The 15,730-nt window shown below is 32.5% G+C and overlaps 1 protein-coding gene across 1 annotated transcript; it reads right to left on the reverse strand.

Annotated features, from left to right (window-relative positions):
* Positions 1 to 413: 413 nt before the first annotated feature.
* Positions 414 to 980, reverse strand: LOC130663177 (uncharacterized). The gene has a single exon (XM_057462295.1). The coding sequence runs from the start codon at positions 978 to 980 to the stop codon at positions 414 to 416; it is 567 nt and encodes a 188-aa protein (XP_057318278.1).
* Between the last annotated feature and the right edge of the window lie 14,750 nt (positions 981 to 15,730).

Below are 15,730 nucleotides of genomic sequence, written 5' to 3' on the forward strand. Positions count from 1 at the left end.
GAACCGGCTGACCTAGAGTATGTCTTCGGTGATAAAGGTCTGTCAGTCATAGCCTTAGACGGTGCTGCGGGTGCTCTTGTGCCAACACTAGAATTTTCCCATGCACGTACCTTGGCTTTCAGCATATCGTGCAGCTGTTGATAGGTAGGAAATTCATTGGAGAGTCCCAGCGAGGCCATCCACTCCACTCGAAGATCTTCAGGTAAGCAGTGTACAGTCAAGCGAATCAGGAATGGATCTGACTCGTTGGTTGGTACTCCCAACGCAGCGATAGCATCCAGTGACTTCTTGTTGAGTAGCAGAGCGTCCGATTCAGCAGCAGAGCGACTAGTTAGCGGTTGCCCGTACAGCAAATCATTGACGTGCATGTCGAGTAATCTGCGTGGGTTAGTGTAGCGAGTATTCAACAGTTGCTAAGCAGATTGGAAAGCGTCATCAGTAACCTTTACATTAGCGAGTAAGGAAGCGGCCTCACCTTTAACCTGGGATTTTTGATAATGCATTTTTTGTGACCCAGTTAGCGTATCTTCATTAATAACAAGCGAAGTGAACAGGTTCTTGAACGAATCCCATTCATCGTAATTGCCTTGGAAGGTTGGCAATTTTATCTGCGGCAAAGTTGACTTGTGTGCACCTCCGAAATATGCAGTTTGATCATGATTAATGGCCTGAGCTTCTGGAACAGGCACTGGAGCGGGTTTCGCAGCGCTGAGTCTCACCAGAAGTTCAGTGTACACTTGACTAGCGTTACCAAAAGCGTTACCTGTATGGTATTCATTTTCTACGATATCTAGGATATTATCATAAATCCTTTCATGCGTAGTGTTGAAGCGAGTCCACAAATCGTTGAGGAAAGCGAATTCAGCGTCAATAGCGGCTACACCTTGAGTAGCGAGAATGGCGTCGGTCAAGCGAGTGGACATGTTGTGCATCGTATCGATGCGGTTCATTTGTAGAGCGGATTGTGCTTCGGCGGCCATCCTGATTACATGTTGCACACAAAATGGATGCGAGACGTGAAACCGACGCTAAGTTTTCGAACGGAAAAACTAAATGTCTTTTTCACACCGGTGTGTAAAATTGATCACCCCGGGCAGCACTCTAGCAGTGCTCAGCAATGCCCACGGCACTTAGCGATTTTCACGGCACAAAACTGAACACGCACTTTTTCTCACAAATTTTTTCTTTTTTTTAATTTAAATAATTTTTTAATTGTTTAAACCCGCCAGATCCGGCTTGAAGGAACAAAATGTAAAATGAGAGGATAACTAAATGAATCTGGTTTAGGCGTGAGGTTTTTAAACAACTAAAAAATTACACTTGTTTTAATAAAAAATAATTTAGAGATTTATTTACACTTATATACACTTAAAACTTCTATAAAAAATGCTTAATAGCGAATGCGACCAGTAATACTCGAGAGCGAATGCAACGTAAAACAAACGTATAAAAATTGACACGTGGCTGAGCGTGGTTAGATTCACGGAACTTAATTAAGTTATTAATTATACGCTAACGACAATTAATTTACTCTCAATAAATAGCGGCCTTAATTTACTGACTTAATATTGAGGATAATTAGCGTAGCTGATTAGTATTTTATATCACAAGAGAATTTAATATTATCAAAGCGGTTTTAGCACATGAGATATTCAGTACAAAAGCACGTTATAGAATAGAATGATGAAACGATGGCGTCTTCCTTCGTTCCCGCTTGGAGGTGACGTCGAGAGCATGGCTGTCCCAGCGAATTTTCCCATTGGCTTCAAAGCGCGCCATCAGGAAATAGTTAGCCGCTAATTTTTCTGATTGGCCGGTCTGGTAGTGGGTTCTCATGCCGTCTTGACACGGTCATGAGCAAGAAATTGCAAGTGTCGAGCCCAGATAGCGAGTGACTCGGCACTACTCTGACCTTGAAGTTAGTAGCGAGTTCGGCAGCTCCCGGACTAGTGGAAATGCACAAAGTTTTTCAATTTACTCAAGCTCGTGACTGAACAACGTCAATAACGAGAGCTTTTTTAATTGTATCATCCTCACAAGTGGTGTTGTACTTTTTGGTTTTCTCCAAGGGAATTTTGAATTTAGCTATCTGTGATGTTTTAATAATAGATAAGCTGTTGTCCGGTGGACTAAACTTTACGTAAGCAAACATAACTGATGCTTTTAGATGAGAATCAACTCAATGAAAACCCTGTATAACAAATATAACTTGTAAGCATGTGAAATAATATTCATAAGCTGTACAAAAAATATGAATGGGAAAGAGTAATGAACGGGAATATAAGATGGAAATGTTCCAAATGTTAAGTAGCAACAAACTAAAATGTTCCAGGATTAAAAAAAGGCAATTCGGCAACCGAAATAGAAGTAGATTTTATGTTAAGCAAAACATCTGGAAAATCGCTTATTACCTTATTACACAAAATTACTGAAAATTTAGGCATTTGATTTTTATAGTTTGTTTACTTCTAAACAGTTACATTTGTATTCCGAACAAACTTTATAAAATAAGATTTCCAGAACTTTTCTGAAACGAATGCAAACGTTCATTCAACAAGCTTTCAGATGCAATTTACAGAAATTTGATGACTCGTGCCAAACAAAAGTTACTCTAAGAAAAACCGGGAAAAACAGCGATTTTTTGAAATTTTGAAAATTTCAAAATGCTATCATTTCTAAAATAATTGACCGATTGAGCTCATATTTGAGCTTGATCGTTGTAATCGTTATACAACCCTCGCAAATTTGAATCACGGTGGAAACACGGTGGGTTTGTTCCATTTTACCACTGTGATTACGCGGTGTATCCACCGTGATACCACGGTGGCTTGACCACTGTGTATACACGGTGTTTTCACTGTGATTATGTGGTGGATACACCGTGGAACCACGGTGGTGAAATAGCACAAAGCCGCCGTGAAATCACAGTGGATGCACCGCGTAATCACAGTGGAAACACCGTGTATACACAGTGGTCAAGCCACCGTGGTATCACGGTGGATACACCGCGTAATCACAGTGGATACACTGTGTATACCCGGTGGTGAAATGGAACATACCCACCGTGTAACCACGGTGGATCCACGGTGTTTCCACCGTGATTCAAATCTGCGAGGGAAGTTGTTGATATCAATAATTAGAAATATTTTAACAAAAGAAAGCATAGAATTAATAGTGTAAAAAATACAAATCTTCAATTTCTTCAGTAAACAAAAATTTTTGATTTTCTAAGACACATACAAAAATAAAAACTGATGTTATCATTCAATTATAGTTGAATGAATAAAATAATAAATATGAGACAATTCGTCTAAAAAAGTTCTATCAATTTTCTATACAGCATTAATATAGTCATATTATTAAAGTTTCGTTAATTTTCAATACACCAGCACCAAAATATAAACTTTTTAATGGAATCTAATGGATTCTCACGTTGTAATTGGCGCTCTCTACAACATACCTTACAATCCCATAATCTGATAAAAGGTTTCTTATGTCAATATTATTAGGAATATGTTAAGAAAAAAAGAAGGTGGAGGTCTATCTCGGGGCTCCACCTGATTATATCAAGCAAAAATCCAAATATAGACAATTTGCATTGGAACAAATTTCAAACTCTATCATTTGTCGGCACATTGAAGATATAACTGCTCATTTAGGTGTTATTTAAGCCTTAGTAAGTTATAAGTGTATACCAAAGGTATGATTTATGGTTGATTTAGCGATTTTGTTTGTTATTTTCCAGTTCCGTGCTACACTGCACTATTTGACATATATTTCTTTTCATTCTATGTATTGACTCTTAAGTGAACTACCAAAACTTAAGGTATATGCTGTGACGAGGCGATATTGGAGCCTCGGTCTTTCTTGAAACCCGGTAACGAAAGTTATTAACTAACCGACGTCGCGACAATCAAGAGGCATTAATGCTCGTACGACTCCTGGTCGTGCGAGCCCTGCGCAGTTCCCCATCACTTGGTGGTGGGCGAAACCTGCTGAAATTCCCTGGAGGCGCAATGCTCCACCTCAGAAGACCCTAAGTCGACCCACTGGAACAGACTTTGGTCCAGTGCCCTGCAGTCCACCTTGCAGGGACATACGCGGCTGGCTCGTTCATTCAAACGAGGCCAGTTTAGCTTATGTGGCGCCATCTCTGAGGGGGAAGACTCAACGTTTGACATTCGATCTTTATTCGAGCGACTGAGTGTGGTTTCGCTCCACTGTTGCAGCTACAAAAGCACGGATGGGCCCTAGAAATTCCCTAGGCACTCTGAGGTTGGTCAACCATAAAATAAAAGCACTAGAGGACCTTTTTGGAGGGAAGTCACTCTTGGTTGACGCGTCACGCAGTACAGTTGTGTTTTTCTTATTTATTGCTAAAATTGTCTAGTCAGTTATTTATTTTGTTCTGTCTTATTAAATTATGAAGTAAGAGATATAAAGTTGTCTTGTCGCTCAATGCGCGTGGTTTGCTGAATAGCAATTCTTTTAATAAAAAACAGTTATTTGATATTAATTCACAAAAACGTGTTATAAATTACGAAGCCGTCCTATCCATTAGTGAGTTAAGATTAAGATTAAGTTCTACGCTGTTGATCCCGTAGACGACGCCGACACCTTGCTGCACGGACTTGGGACCAGTCCGCAACACCAAGTAAGTCTACCTTAATTCACTGCTCAAGGAACTCGCTCTATTTGTCCTGGGTAAGCCAATTCGACTACCCGGGTAAATCGGTACTGAAAGTTAGACAATCGTGACACAGTAAGGTACACGCTACGTAGAAAATAGCGTGTGTCGCGATTAGGTAATAAACGGGTATCTGTCCTCGTGGTCATCTACCTCGAGGAGGAGGCACCACGTTTTAATGCCTATTTGCCATAATGTTTGTAGTTTCGTCCTAAGTACGTTAACAGACTCGTCAGTAAGGCTATGTTAACGCACTCTTGCCTTAGAATACATCTCTTACTCGTACGCGCCGGCGTAAAACCGTGTTGTGGGCTTCAACCAGACACTATACCAGCAACGGGAAGCAGATATTGTTCATACTGTTTGCAACAAAATATTAGGGGCATGTTCAGAAATTAACTCTGGAAGAGAAAGATTCAACTTCTGCATTCAGAAATATAATCTAGTTACCAGAGAAAAGGTTCGACATTTTCGTAAGCGTTCATAAATTTAACAGAGAAGGTAACGCTTCCCTTCCCAAGGTCAATTCAGTACCAAATTAATATAAATAAGTACCAAATTATTATAAACGACCTCAGAAGATAATTCCCTCCCGTAAATTTTTTTTTTTTCAGAGAAAACAATGAAACTTTTTTTCATATCATTATCTGTAAGCTAATAAGTGTACACGAAAAAATTTTACTTAATCACAATTTAAAATTTTTAATTGTTTATTTAAAAAAATAGCTGGAGAAAATGATCAAATATGGAACATTGAGATTGTTCCTTCATCATATATGTCACAATGTACGATATTTTATATGATGATCGCATATACAAATTAAAAGTAATTACTCATAACGAGATGCCCGTGCATTATTATGATGTAATAGAAGCAAGTTAGTATTTTTGATTTTAAATATGTATTTTAATCATTAATAATGAGATATTAAAAAAATATTTTGCATGTTGTAGTTGAAGAAGCCTTTCAAATTACCGAGGCTGACTTTTATTTGGAAACCAGCAATTACGTCCAAGTTACAAAATATTCATTCTTTGAGTTGCCATATAATTGTCGTTCATTTATTATTCATATGAAATGAAATATAAAAAACTAATTATAATTGTGAATACTTATTAGTAATATCATAATGTTAACATTATTCCACAATAAAAGGAAAAAAAATTATGTTTTTACTTTTTTTTTAATTATTTCGTATACAATGATTTTATATTTATTTAGTCATTAAGTTATTATTACTAATAAAATCGTTGTACTAGATGTAGTTACATTAGGGTGGTCCTTATTTTGGACATTTTCGAATTTTTACGCTCCCAGAGGCTTATGTGGTTCGAAATAAATAAAAAAAAATATCTTCAAAGTTTCAGGTCTTTTTCTCAATTTTAACCCGTGCCGCACAGCGATGTAAGTTTCCCATTTAAATAACACGGGGTTTTCGGCATTGAATGATTAATTTTTTGTTCCGGCTAAAGAAATTTTTCGAAAAATTTGAAACTCTGTAGACTTTATCCTTATTTCAGCAGCTACTTCTCAGAATTTTTACAGATTTTCAGCTACTATAATTTTGGGGGTACAGCATGATGAAAAAAAAGAAAAAAATTATTTTTTTTATTTTTAGCTAAAATTTTTTTCAAATAACATATCAAACCACTCTGCATCCTTATCAGAAGTTCTTACTTTTTTTCACTTTTGCACCCAAGTGGTGAACGGCATCTCTTTGTTGCACTAATACAGTAATCAAGAGCTTTGGACGAGTTTTTCTTATGAACAAACCAGCCCCCTTCAACTCCGTGTTATAGAAAATGAAACTATATTGTCCCGTCATCCAGAGAGCGCTAGTAGTATAGTTGCACGATTACCTATACATGAGGCTTAGAATCTTAAAATGAAATTTAACAAATATCAGATAAATAATTTTAATTAGTTATTAATATATTACAATATAATATTTAATTTGCAATAACAATGGTTATGATAATAATGATAACAAAAAATTGAATATATATGTCGGAGATGAAAGAATAAAACGGGGTTTTCCAATAGGACGGGAAATTTCCAACAGTCGAAACTAGTTTTTATAGTAACAATTAAATAATAAAATTTAAGTTCTAGTTGTTTACAACTTGAGCAGATTATGTTTATTACGGGAGGCTTAGGCTCGCTGTGACATCTGTTCACCAAACGTAGCCACGGTCACAGGATGGGTATAGTAAGACACAGAGGACAAGATAGTAAGATAATATGAGACGGTTGTCCTTCTTTGAATATTTTGACAAAAAGGTTTTTAACGAAAAGTACAGAGTTTGGTACTAGTTGAGTCAGTTAGTTCTGATTGAGCATTCGTTGTGCGAGTACAAGTTTTCCTGTCGACCGTGGATTCGTTCTCGAGCCTAGTTTACCGTAGTATTTGTAAATTATTCGATCAGGTTTTATTTGAATATTATTGGACTGTCGTGTATTGCAATTATTATAATACCCTGCGTAATCAATTATTGCATTAATTAGTATTTAGTATATTTTGATATTTGTGCGATACTATCTTTATTCTTTTACTTGTCTAAGTATCGTTATTTATGAACAATACTTTTAATATTAAATCATTGTGTTGCATAATTAATATTCGTTCATATTTTAAATTAAAATAAGAGATATTAGTATTGAGACCAATACTCGGGATAACGCCCAAGGTTGTAATGACTTTCCGACATATATATATATATATATATATATATATATATATATATATATATATTGTAACGGGTTTTTCACCACCGGGGATCTACCGGAGTGAAGTCCGAATACACTTACTGTTTTTGGCTACCTTGTTCAAAAATAATTAAGTTGGGCGCCAGGTGATTTTATAATCACCAAATAAACAATTATCGAAATATCGGCTCAGGGTGGCGGATCGGGGAAAGGTCAGGCACTTAAGATTACGATAAATAATTGATCAGAATTAAACAAAAATAATTAATCGTATATTAATTAAACAAAATCATTGATCGGTAACACAAATCAAAAGTAATCGATTACAAACAAAATAATAATTTGCCGTGTTCGGCTTGACTCGATATAAACAAATTAAAAAAAAAAATCGTAGTTGATCGAAACCACAAATCAGTTCATTGCTCAGAGAAAACACCGTCGGTCACGAAATTAAAATAAAAATAATTTTATTGTCCGGAGACACACATACAGCGGAAGTATTAAAGAAATACTTGACGAGTGACGTCAGAGTATTCTTACACGGCGAGGTGACAAGACTGCTGTTGCGAATGAGACACAGATAATCCGTGATTCTCAGAATTGCTCGATTGAAATAAAATAAAATATAAAATAATATTTTATTTCGGTAACGCGTTAACTTGCACGATCATATAATTTTTACCCGTAATTAATTATTTAATTAATTATTATTACGTACGCACTGCACTTATTTATTAATTATTGCACTCGTACACTTTGTTCAGATTCGGGCCGAGCTTCGGCTTGTTCACTTGTTCACGAACTCGGTTATTGTCGGTCGAAATTATGGGTCGCGATTAATTGTCCGTTGATCAAACTCGGATTGATCTTAAATGTCGCAAATCGAATTGTTCAGTCGTCGGAATCAAAAATTGTTCGTTTGGTCGGGTCGAATTGTTCGAATACCAAAAAAAACGTGGCCGTTCAGTTCGGCGTCTCTCCCGGATCTCTCGTTTCAATCCATGCGTTGGATCGTTTGCTCGGTCAAAGTCGGAATTTTTCGTCATAGATGTCACCAAAAGTTGCTCACCGGATAATTATTTATTATTTCAAATAATTTTTAAACCACGGGTCGATGTCGAATTTTCCTCATGTTACAATATATATATATATATATATATATATTTTATTTTAATGTCAAGCTCGTAAAATCGATCAGAAGACTATTTTTTTATGAGCATGCCATTAAAATAAAAATAACTAGAAAACAATGTGGAATTCGAGAAAACTTAATTCGAAATAACTTTTAGGAAATAATGTTATCTACAAAAAAGGTCCAATGATATTTTGTAATAAGTCTGATAGTTTCGCCGGAAAAGTAAGAAAATCTCAAAATTTAATATGAATTCGACTTCAACCTCAAATAACTTTTAAACAAATAGATTCCTCAAAAAATGATAAGAATCTTTTTTTGTAGAGCATTCAATTCCCTACAAAAATATGCCTGCCAATTATTCCTATGACGCATCGTTAGCTACTTATAAAAATCAGAAGACGTAAAAAAAATGTTTCCCATGTTATTCTTATGGAAAATAGAAAAGTGCGATGAGGAACCTCTTAATGTTGATATTAAGAGCTCTTATTTTTACTGGCGTCTTTTTTTATCTAAATGAAACTTTTGAACCTGTTTGGAAGAAAAAAAAAAAGTTTGTTATTATTTGGATCACCCTAATATATATATATTAGGGTGGCGCAAAAAAACCGACTATTTTTTTTTTTTCAATCTCGCATGAAAATTTGTTGGTTTACGATGTTTTAAGAAGCCTCTCCACAAATCAGCTCGATAAAAAATTTTTAAGAGGTCGCTCACGAATTTTGAAAATATCGAAAATGATCGAAAGTAGGATTTTTATTTAAAAAATTTTTTTTTTCTCGTGGCAGCAATAGTTTATATTTGTAAAATCATGACTATGCTGAAAATTTCAGCCCAAAATATAAATATTTAAACGGCGCTCAAGAATTTCGAATATTAACTGATAATATGTAATTAATAGTTTGAATTAGTTTTTATAACTCAATTGTTGTCATTTCACTTAAATATAACTTTTGCATACCCAAAAATATACAGAACAGTCTTAAACAATGAAATTCGGTCAGTTTTGAATAAGCGAAAAAACCTACAAATTGAATTAAAAAATAAAAAAGTATGTAAATAACTTATTATTTCTATTTCTCGGGTTATATTTCCATTCATTGTCATGCAAATTGATGGTGAAAAAATCGAGAAGCTTTATTATTAATATTTAAGGGTCGCTCAAAAACGTCCAAGAGACTGCGCTCGGAAACATTCAAAATTCTTGAGCGCCGTTTAAATATTTAAATTTTGGGCTGAAATTTTCAGCATAGTCATGATTTTACAAATATAAACTATTGCTGCCACGAGAAAAAAAAAATTTTTTTAATAAAAATCCTACTTTCGATCATTTTCGATATTTTCAAAATTCGTGAGCGACCTCTTAAAAATTTTTTATCGAGCTGATTTGTGGAGAGGCTTCTTAAAACATCGTAAACCAACAAATTTTCATGCGAGATTGAAAAAAAAAAAATAGTCGGTTTTTTTGCGCCACCCTAATATATATACATATATATATATTAGGCTGTCCCAAAAAAATATATATATATTTTTTTTAACGTCTTATGGGCTCAGAAGTTACTTCATATTATAAAAAGGATCCTCACAAAATTTCAGCCAGATATCTTTAAAATTGAGCTATCACAAAAGGGGGTCCCCTTTCCCATTTAAAACACACGCGAAAATTTTCCATTTTAGTTTTTCATTATTAAGACTATAAAAAAAATTTTCATTTCATTTCGCTTAAAATGATTTCGTAGGGAATTGAATTCTCTGCAAAAAAGTGCTAATGCATTATGTACGTCAAACAAACTGGAAAAAAAGTTACGGGGCTTCAAAAATCAACAAAAATTTAGTTTACTCAGTATTGAATTTTTAACTTCCCGCCAAGAAAATCGACGATTTTCGAAAAATTGGGAAGTTATTATTTTCACCCCGATTTTCGAAAGTCGAGTTTTCATCATGTGTCGACGTTTTGAGGTCCTAGGAAGCTATGCTGACTATTTTCAGAATGATGTCCGAGTGTATGTATGTGTGTGTGTGTGTGTGTGTGTGTGCGTGTGTGTGTGTGTGTGTGTGTGTGTGTGTGTGTGTGTGTGTGTGTGTGTGTAAACTCTGTAACTTTTTCACTAATGAATCGATTTGGATGGTTGAGGTGGCAATCGAAAGAGCTTGTTGGCCGTCAACTTTCCTGAAATTTCAGATCATTTGATTAAGTAGACTCGAAAATATTGGCAAATTACGAAAAAAAAAATTTTTTTTAAAGTTTTTTAGTGATTTCTCAGAAACGACTTGAACGATCGACTTCAAAATCTACTCAGCTCTAGAATTTTATAAGCCGCGTCGAATGCCACCTCAACCATCTCAATCGGTTAATTTGTTCGAGAGATATCGTTGGCGAAAGAAATGATAAAAAACGGTTTTTTTTCGATTATCTTTGAAGTGACTCATCCGATCAATTTCAAAATCTATTTAGCTCTAGAACTCAATAAAACGCGCTGATTGCCACCTTAAACGTCAGAATCGGTTGATTAGTTCAAAAGATATCGGCGCTGAAAAGTTGAAAAAATAACATTTTATGTTATTTTTTCCGGATAAATCAAAATATAATGTGCTAAAATGTGTCTGAAATCATACCAACTCTTTCTCAATATAGTCTCTTTCGATCATCAGATAATGTCATGTAACTTGTTCCTTAGTTTTAAACATATTGTCAGCAAAAAATTGAAAAAACCCAGTCTTTAATGTTTTTCTCGGATATTCCATATATTATTGCTCTGACCTAAGTCAACACTCATTAAAATCTTGATTTTGATCACTGACATTGATTTCTGCCTCAATACATGTACTTCAGAGAATATAATCAATAATAAAAATTTTAAAGCCGCTGCTTTATTAATGATTTTTGATTCTTAACTTTTAAACTCTAGCATAAAACTTTACGTGTTAGATCTTGAAAAGCTCATAATAAAATGATTGCATGTCATAGCATTTTCGAGCTTGAAGAGCTCGAATAAATATTCACAGTGATCTGTGCTCCTTGAGCTTGAAAACAGCGGGAAGTTGTGGGGCTGGCCCGCAGAGCCAACCGACGTCCAGATTTTTTTTTATTATTTTTCATTTTTATTGCATCAAAAAATTTTTTTTTTCAAATTTTGACGAAGATGCTCATGTAGGAAATTTAATTTTCTACAAAAAGTATCTGATATTAGATATATGTCAAATGAATGAGAAAAAAATTACAGGGCTTTAAATGTCAACGAAAAGTGAAGTTTAAAAAATATTAATTTTTTGAACTCAAATGTCAACGGAAAGTGAACATTTTTCGTTGACATTTAAAGCCTCGTAACTTTTTTCTCATTCATTTGATGTACATATGAAACCAGATACTTCTTGTAGAAAATTAATTTTCCTACAAGAGCATGCTCGTCAAAATTTGAAAAAAAAATTTTTTGATGCAATAAAAATGAAAAATAATAAAAAAAAATTCAACACTGAGTAAACTAAATTTTTGTTGATTTTTGAAGCCCCGTAACTTTTTCCCAGTTCGTTTGGCGTACATAATGCATCAGCACTTTTTTGTAGAGAAAAACTAAAATGAAAAATTTTCGCGTGTGTTTTAAATTTGAAAGTTGACCCCCCTTTGTGATAGCTCAATTATAAAGATATCTGGCTGAAATTTTGTGAGGACTCTTTTTATAATATGAAGTAACTTTTGAGCCCATAAGACGTTAAAAAAAAAATATATTTCTTTTTTTGGGACACCCTAATATATATATATATATTTATATTTAATTTTTAAAATTTTTGACATTATCGTCACTGACTGTATGAGCAATCAACACTTTATACTTCATTAAAATAAACAAATCGTACGTATTTAAAAAACAATTTTTTATAAGCTGTAAATCAAATATATAATGTTTAAACAAAAAAATTAAGTTACTATTTCTGATTGAATCAGACGAAACTTAGATTTTATTCGACTGGAAATCATTTATAAAATATTATAAAACTCCACAATATTTCACAAGAAATTGTCTTTCGGATGAAACTTGAAAAAAGTCATACATCATATAATTTTCAAATTTGAATAAAATCTTTCAAGTTCTTACGAGTCATGACAATCAAGGCTTGCCTTATTAAGTCTTATAAAATTTTTATTAGAAAAAGCTCTGCATTTTTCCATGTCATACTTCTTTCAATCTCATCAAATTTAAAAAAAAAATTGTATTTATTATTCTGATGAAATGTGATAACTATTTCATGATACTAATTTTAAAAAAAAGTGAGTTCATTGAGATTCTGTAAGAAGGATAATATCAGAATTCACTCCCTCGATTCTTATAATAAGTGTCCATTTGAATTAACTCATATAAACTGAAAAAAGTAAAAACACTTATTCAATCGCATAAGTTTTTCGGAATTCCGAGCTATAAAATCTTGTAATGAATACATTGTATTTATTTTTATAAATATAGAGTATGTATAGAAAAAAATTTATAGCTTCAACTGATATATCCTGATAAAAATTTGTATAAGAAAATTTTTTTATATATGATTTATCAAAGCTCATCGATTCTGATAAAAATTTCTCAATATTTTATTGGAATTTATGAGATCTTCCCACTTATACATTCTCATAAAAATTTTATGAGAATTTGTGAGAATCCATTGGAATTTTTGAGATTTTTTTTAGTAATTCTCGATTGTCTTTTGTATGTAAATAATGAAAATGAAATAATGGAGATAAGAAATATGTAAAAGAAATATTCTTGTTTGTCATTTTATCATTGTTTGTTAAATAAAATCATAACAACAGTACAGTCTATTACCGCGTATTCGACGAACATAAAAAAAAAAAAATTAGCAAAATATAAGTGATAAAAAAAAAATACCAATGTCGTGAGGTGTGTCATAAGCCGGCCTTCTTTTCCCATGGTTGAAGTAACGTGAGTTCGGATTTCAGTGAAGACAAATTTTTTTTTTTATTTCACGGTTTATCAGTCACTCGCAAACTGATTTCTAAAATATCTATTGTGATTAATTTCATAAAACTGAGAGATATTCGAGGAATTTTATTTTGAATACAAGTTTTGTGAAGACAATTTTAAAATTGGACTATTTGTTGGATGTGCATTAATGTGCTATGGTGCATAAAAAAATGTCCAGGTAATAAACACAAATGTACAAAGGAACCAAGTCTAAGAAATGGCAGATTAAAGCTTGTCACAAAATAAAAAGTTTTTTAGCGAAAAAATTTACGTTAGAATATTTTTTTATAAACTTGAAACCACAAAAAAAAATAGATCTATTAAGGAAATCCTCATTTAAACTTAGCAAATTACGCATCGGTCAACATAGATATTATAATTAATATCGGATTTCTTAAAAAATCACAAAAAAACGTATATTTCCACTCATTTCCGAATAGTTGAAATATTCAAAGCACAAGAAAAAGTGATTGTATTAGTATTTTTGGTGTAAATTCTTAAAAAAAAAATCGGTCTATAAGTTGACCCTGCGGGCCAGTCCCAAAACTTCCCGCTGTTTTCGAGCTCGTTGAGCTCGAAAACACTATTCCGAATACATTTTCAAGCTCTTCGAGCTCGCAAATACTTTTGTATGCCATTGTTTTGTAAAAAACCATTTTTTAGCATTTCTTTCGCCCACGATATCTCGCGATCGAATTAACCGATTTTGATGGTCGAGGCGGCAATCGACGCGTTTTGTCAAGTTCTAAAGCTGATCAAATTTTGGATTCGATTTATCGAGTCGTTTTTGAGATATTTCCGGAAAAACAAAATTTTTTTTTTTTTTAATTCTTTCGACAACGGTTTCTCTTGAACGAATGAACCGATTGTGATGGTTGAGGTGGCATTCGACGCGGCTTATAAAGCTCTAGAGCCCAGTCCATTTTGGAATCAATCTATCGAGCACATTAAAAGTTATCAAAAAAAAAAATTTTTTAAAAAACTTTATTTTTGGAATATCTCTGAACGAGCCCTACCGATCAAGCTCAATTTTCTCTCGGCTTCAAGATATTGACAATCCGCGTCGAATGATACCTTAAAGTTCAAAATCGGTTCATTCGTTCAAAAGATACAGGTATTTACATGCGTACGTACGTACGTATATGCATGCATACATACACTCGGACATCATCGTGAAATTAGTCAGAATAGCTCCCTCGGACCTCAAAACGTCGACATCTGATGGAAATTCGATTTTCGTAAATCGGACCGAAACCAATAACTTCCCGAATTTTTGAAAATTTACAATTTTCTTAGCGGGAAGTTAAAAAAAAAAATTAAGCAATTATTTTTGAATGAATCTGATGAAATTAATATTCCCGGGAAAAAATGTTTATATAAAATTTTATAAAATAATATAAAATTTTATACAATTTTATAAAATTTTGTAAGATTTTATAAGATTTTACAGCAAAATTTTATAAAAATTCATACAATTTTATAAAATTTTATACTATTTTATACAATTTTATAAAATCTTATAAAATTTTATTAAATCTTCTAAAATTTTATAAAGTAAGATCTGAGTAAGGAACGTAATAAATAAATGTAATTTTATAAAATTGTATGACATTTTATAAAATTGTATAAAATGTAACAAAATTTTATAAAGTTTTACACAATTGTATAAAATTATATAAAATTTTATACAATTTTATAAGACTGTACAGCGAAATTTTATAGAATTTCATATAATTTTGTCAAATTTCATAGAATTTTATAAAATTTTATAAAATTTTATATGGTAAGATCTTGAAAGGGAAGTCATAATTAGATAAAATTTTATATAATTGTACGAAATTTTATAAGATTTTATGAAATTGTATAAACTTTTATACGATTTCATAAAATTATATAAATTTTTATACAATCTTATAAAATTTTATAAAGTAAGATCTTAGTGAGGGAAGTAATAATTAAATGAAATTTGATATAATTGTATGAAATTTTATAAAGTTTTATCCGATTTCATAAAATTATATAAAATTTTATACAATCTTATACAATTTTATATAATTTTATGAAGTTTTATACGATTTCATAAAATTATATACGATCTTATAAAATCTTATACAATTTTATAAAGTAAGATCTCAAAAGGGGAGTAATAATTAGATAAAATTTTATATAATTGTATGAAATTTTATAAAATTATATAAAATTTTATAATATTTCATAAAACTTTAGAGAAC

The sequence above is a fragment of the Microplitis mediator genome, chromosome 2 (genome assembly GCF_029852145.1).
Source record: "Microplitis mediator isolate UGA2020A chromosome 2, iyMicMedi2.1, whole genome shotgun sequence".
In the NCBI taxonomy this organism is placed as follows: domain Eukaryota; kingdom Metazoa; phylum Arthropoda; class Insecta; order Hymenoptera; family Braconidae; genus Microplitis; species Microplitis mediator.

Coding starts and splice junctions, on each gene's coding strand:
- LOC130663177 (XM_057462295.1), bottom strand. CDS start 980: ATGGCCGCCGAAGCACAATCCGCTCTACAAATGAACCGCATCGATACG.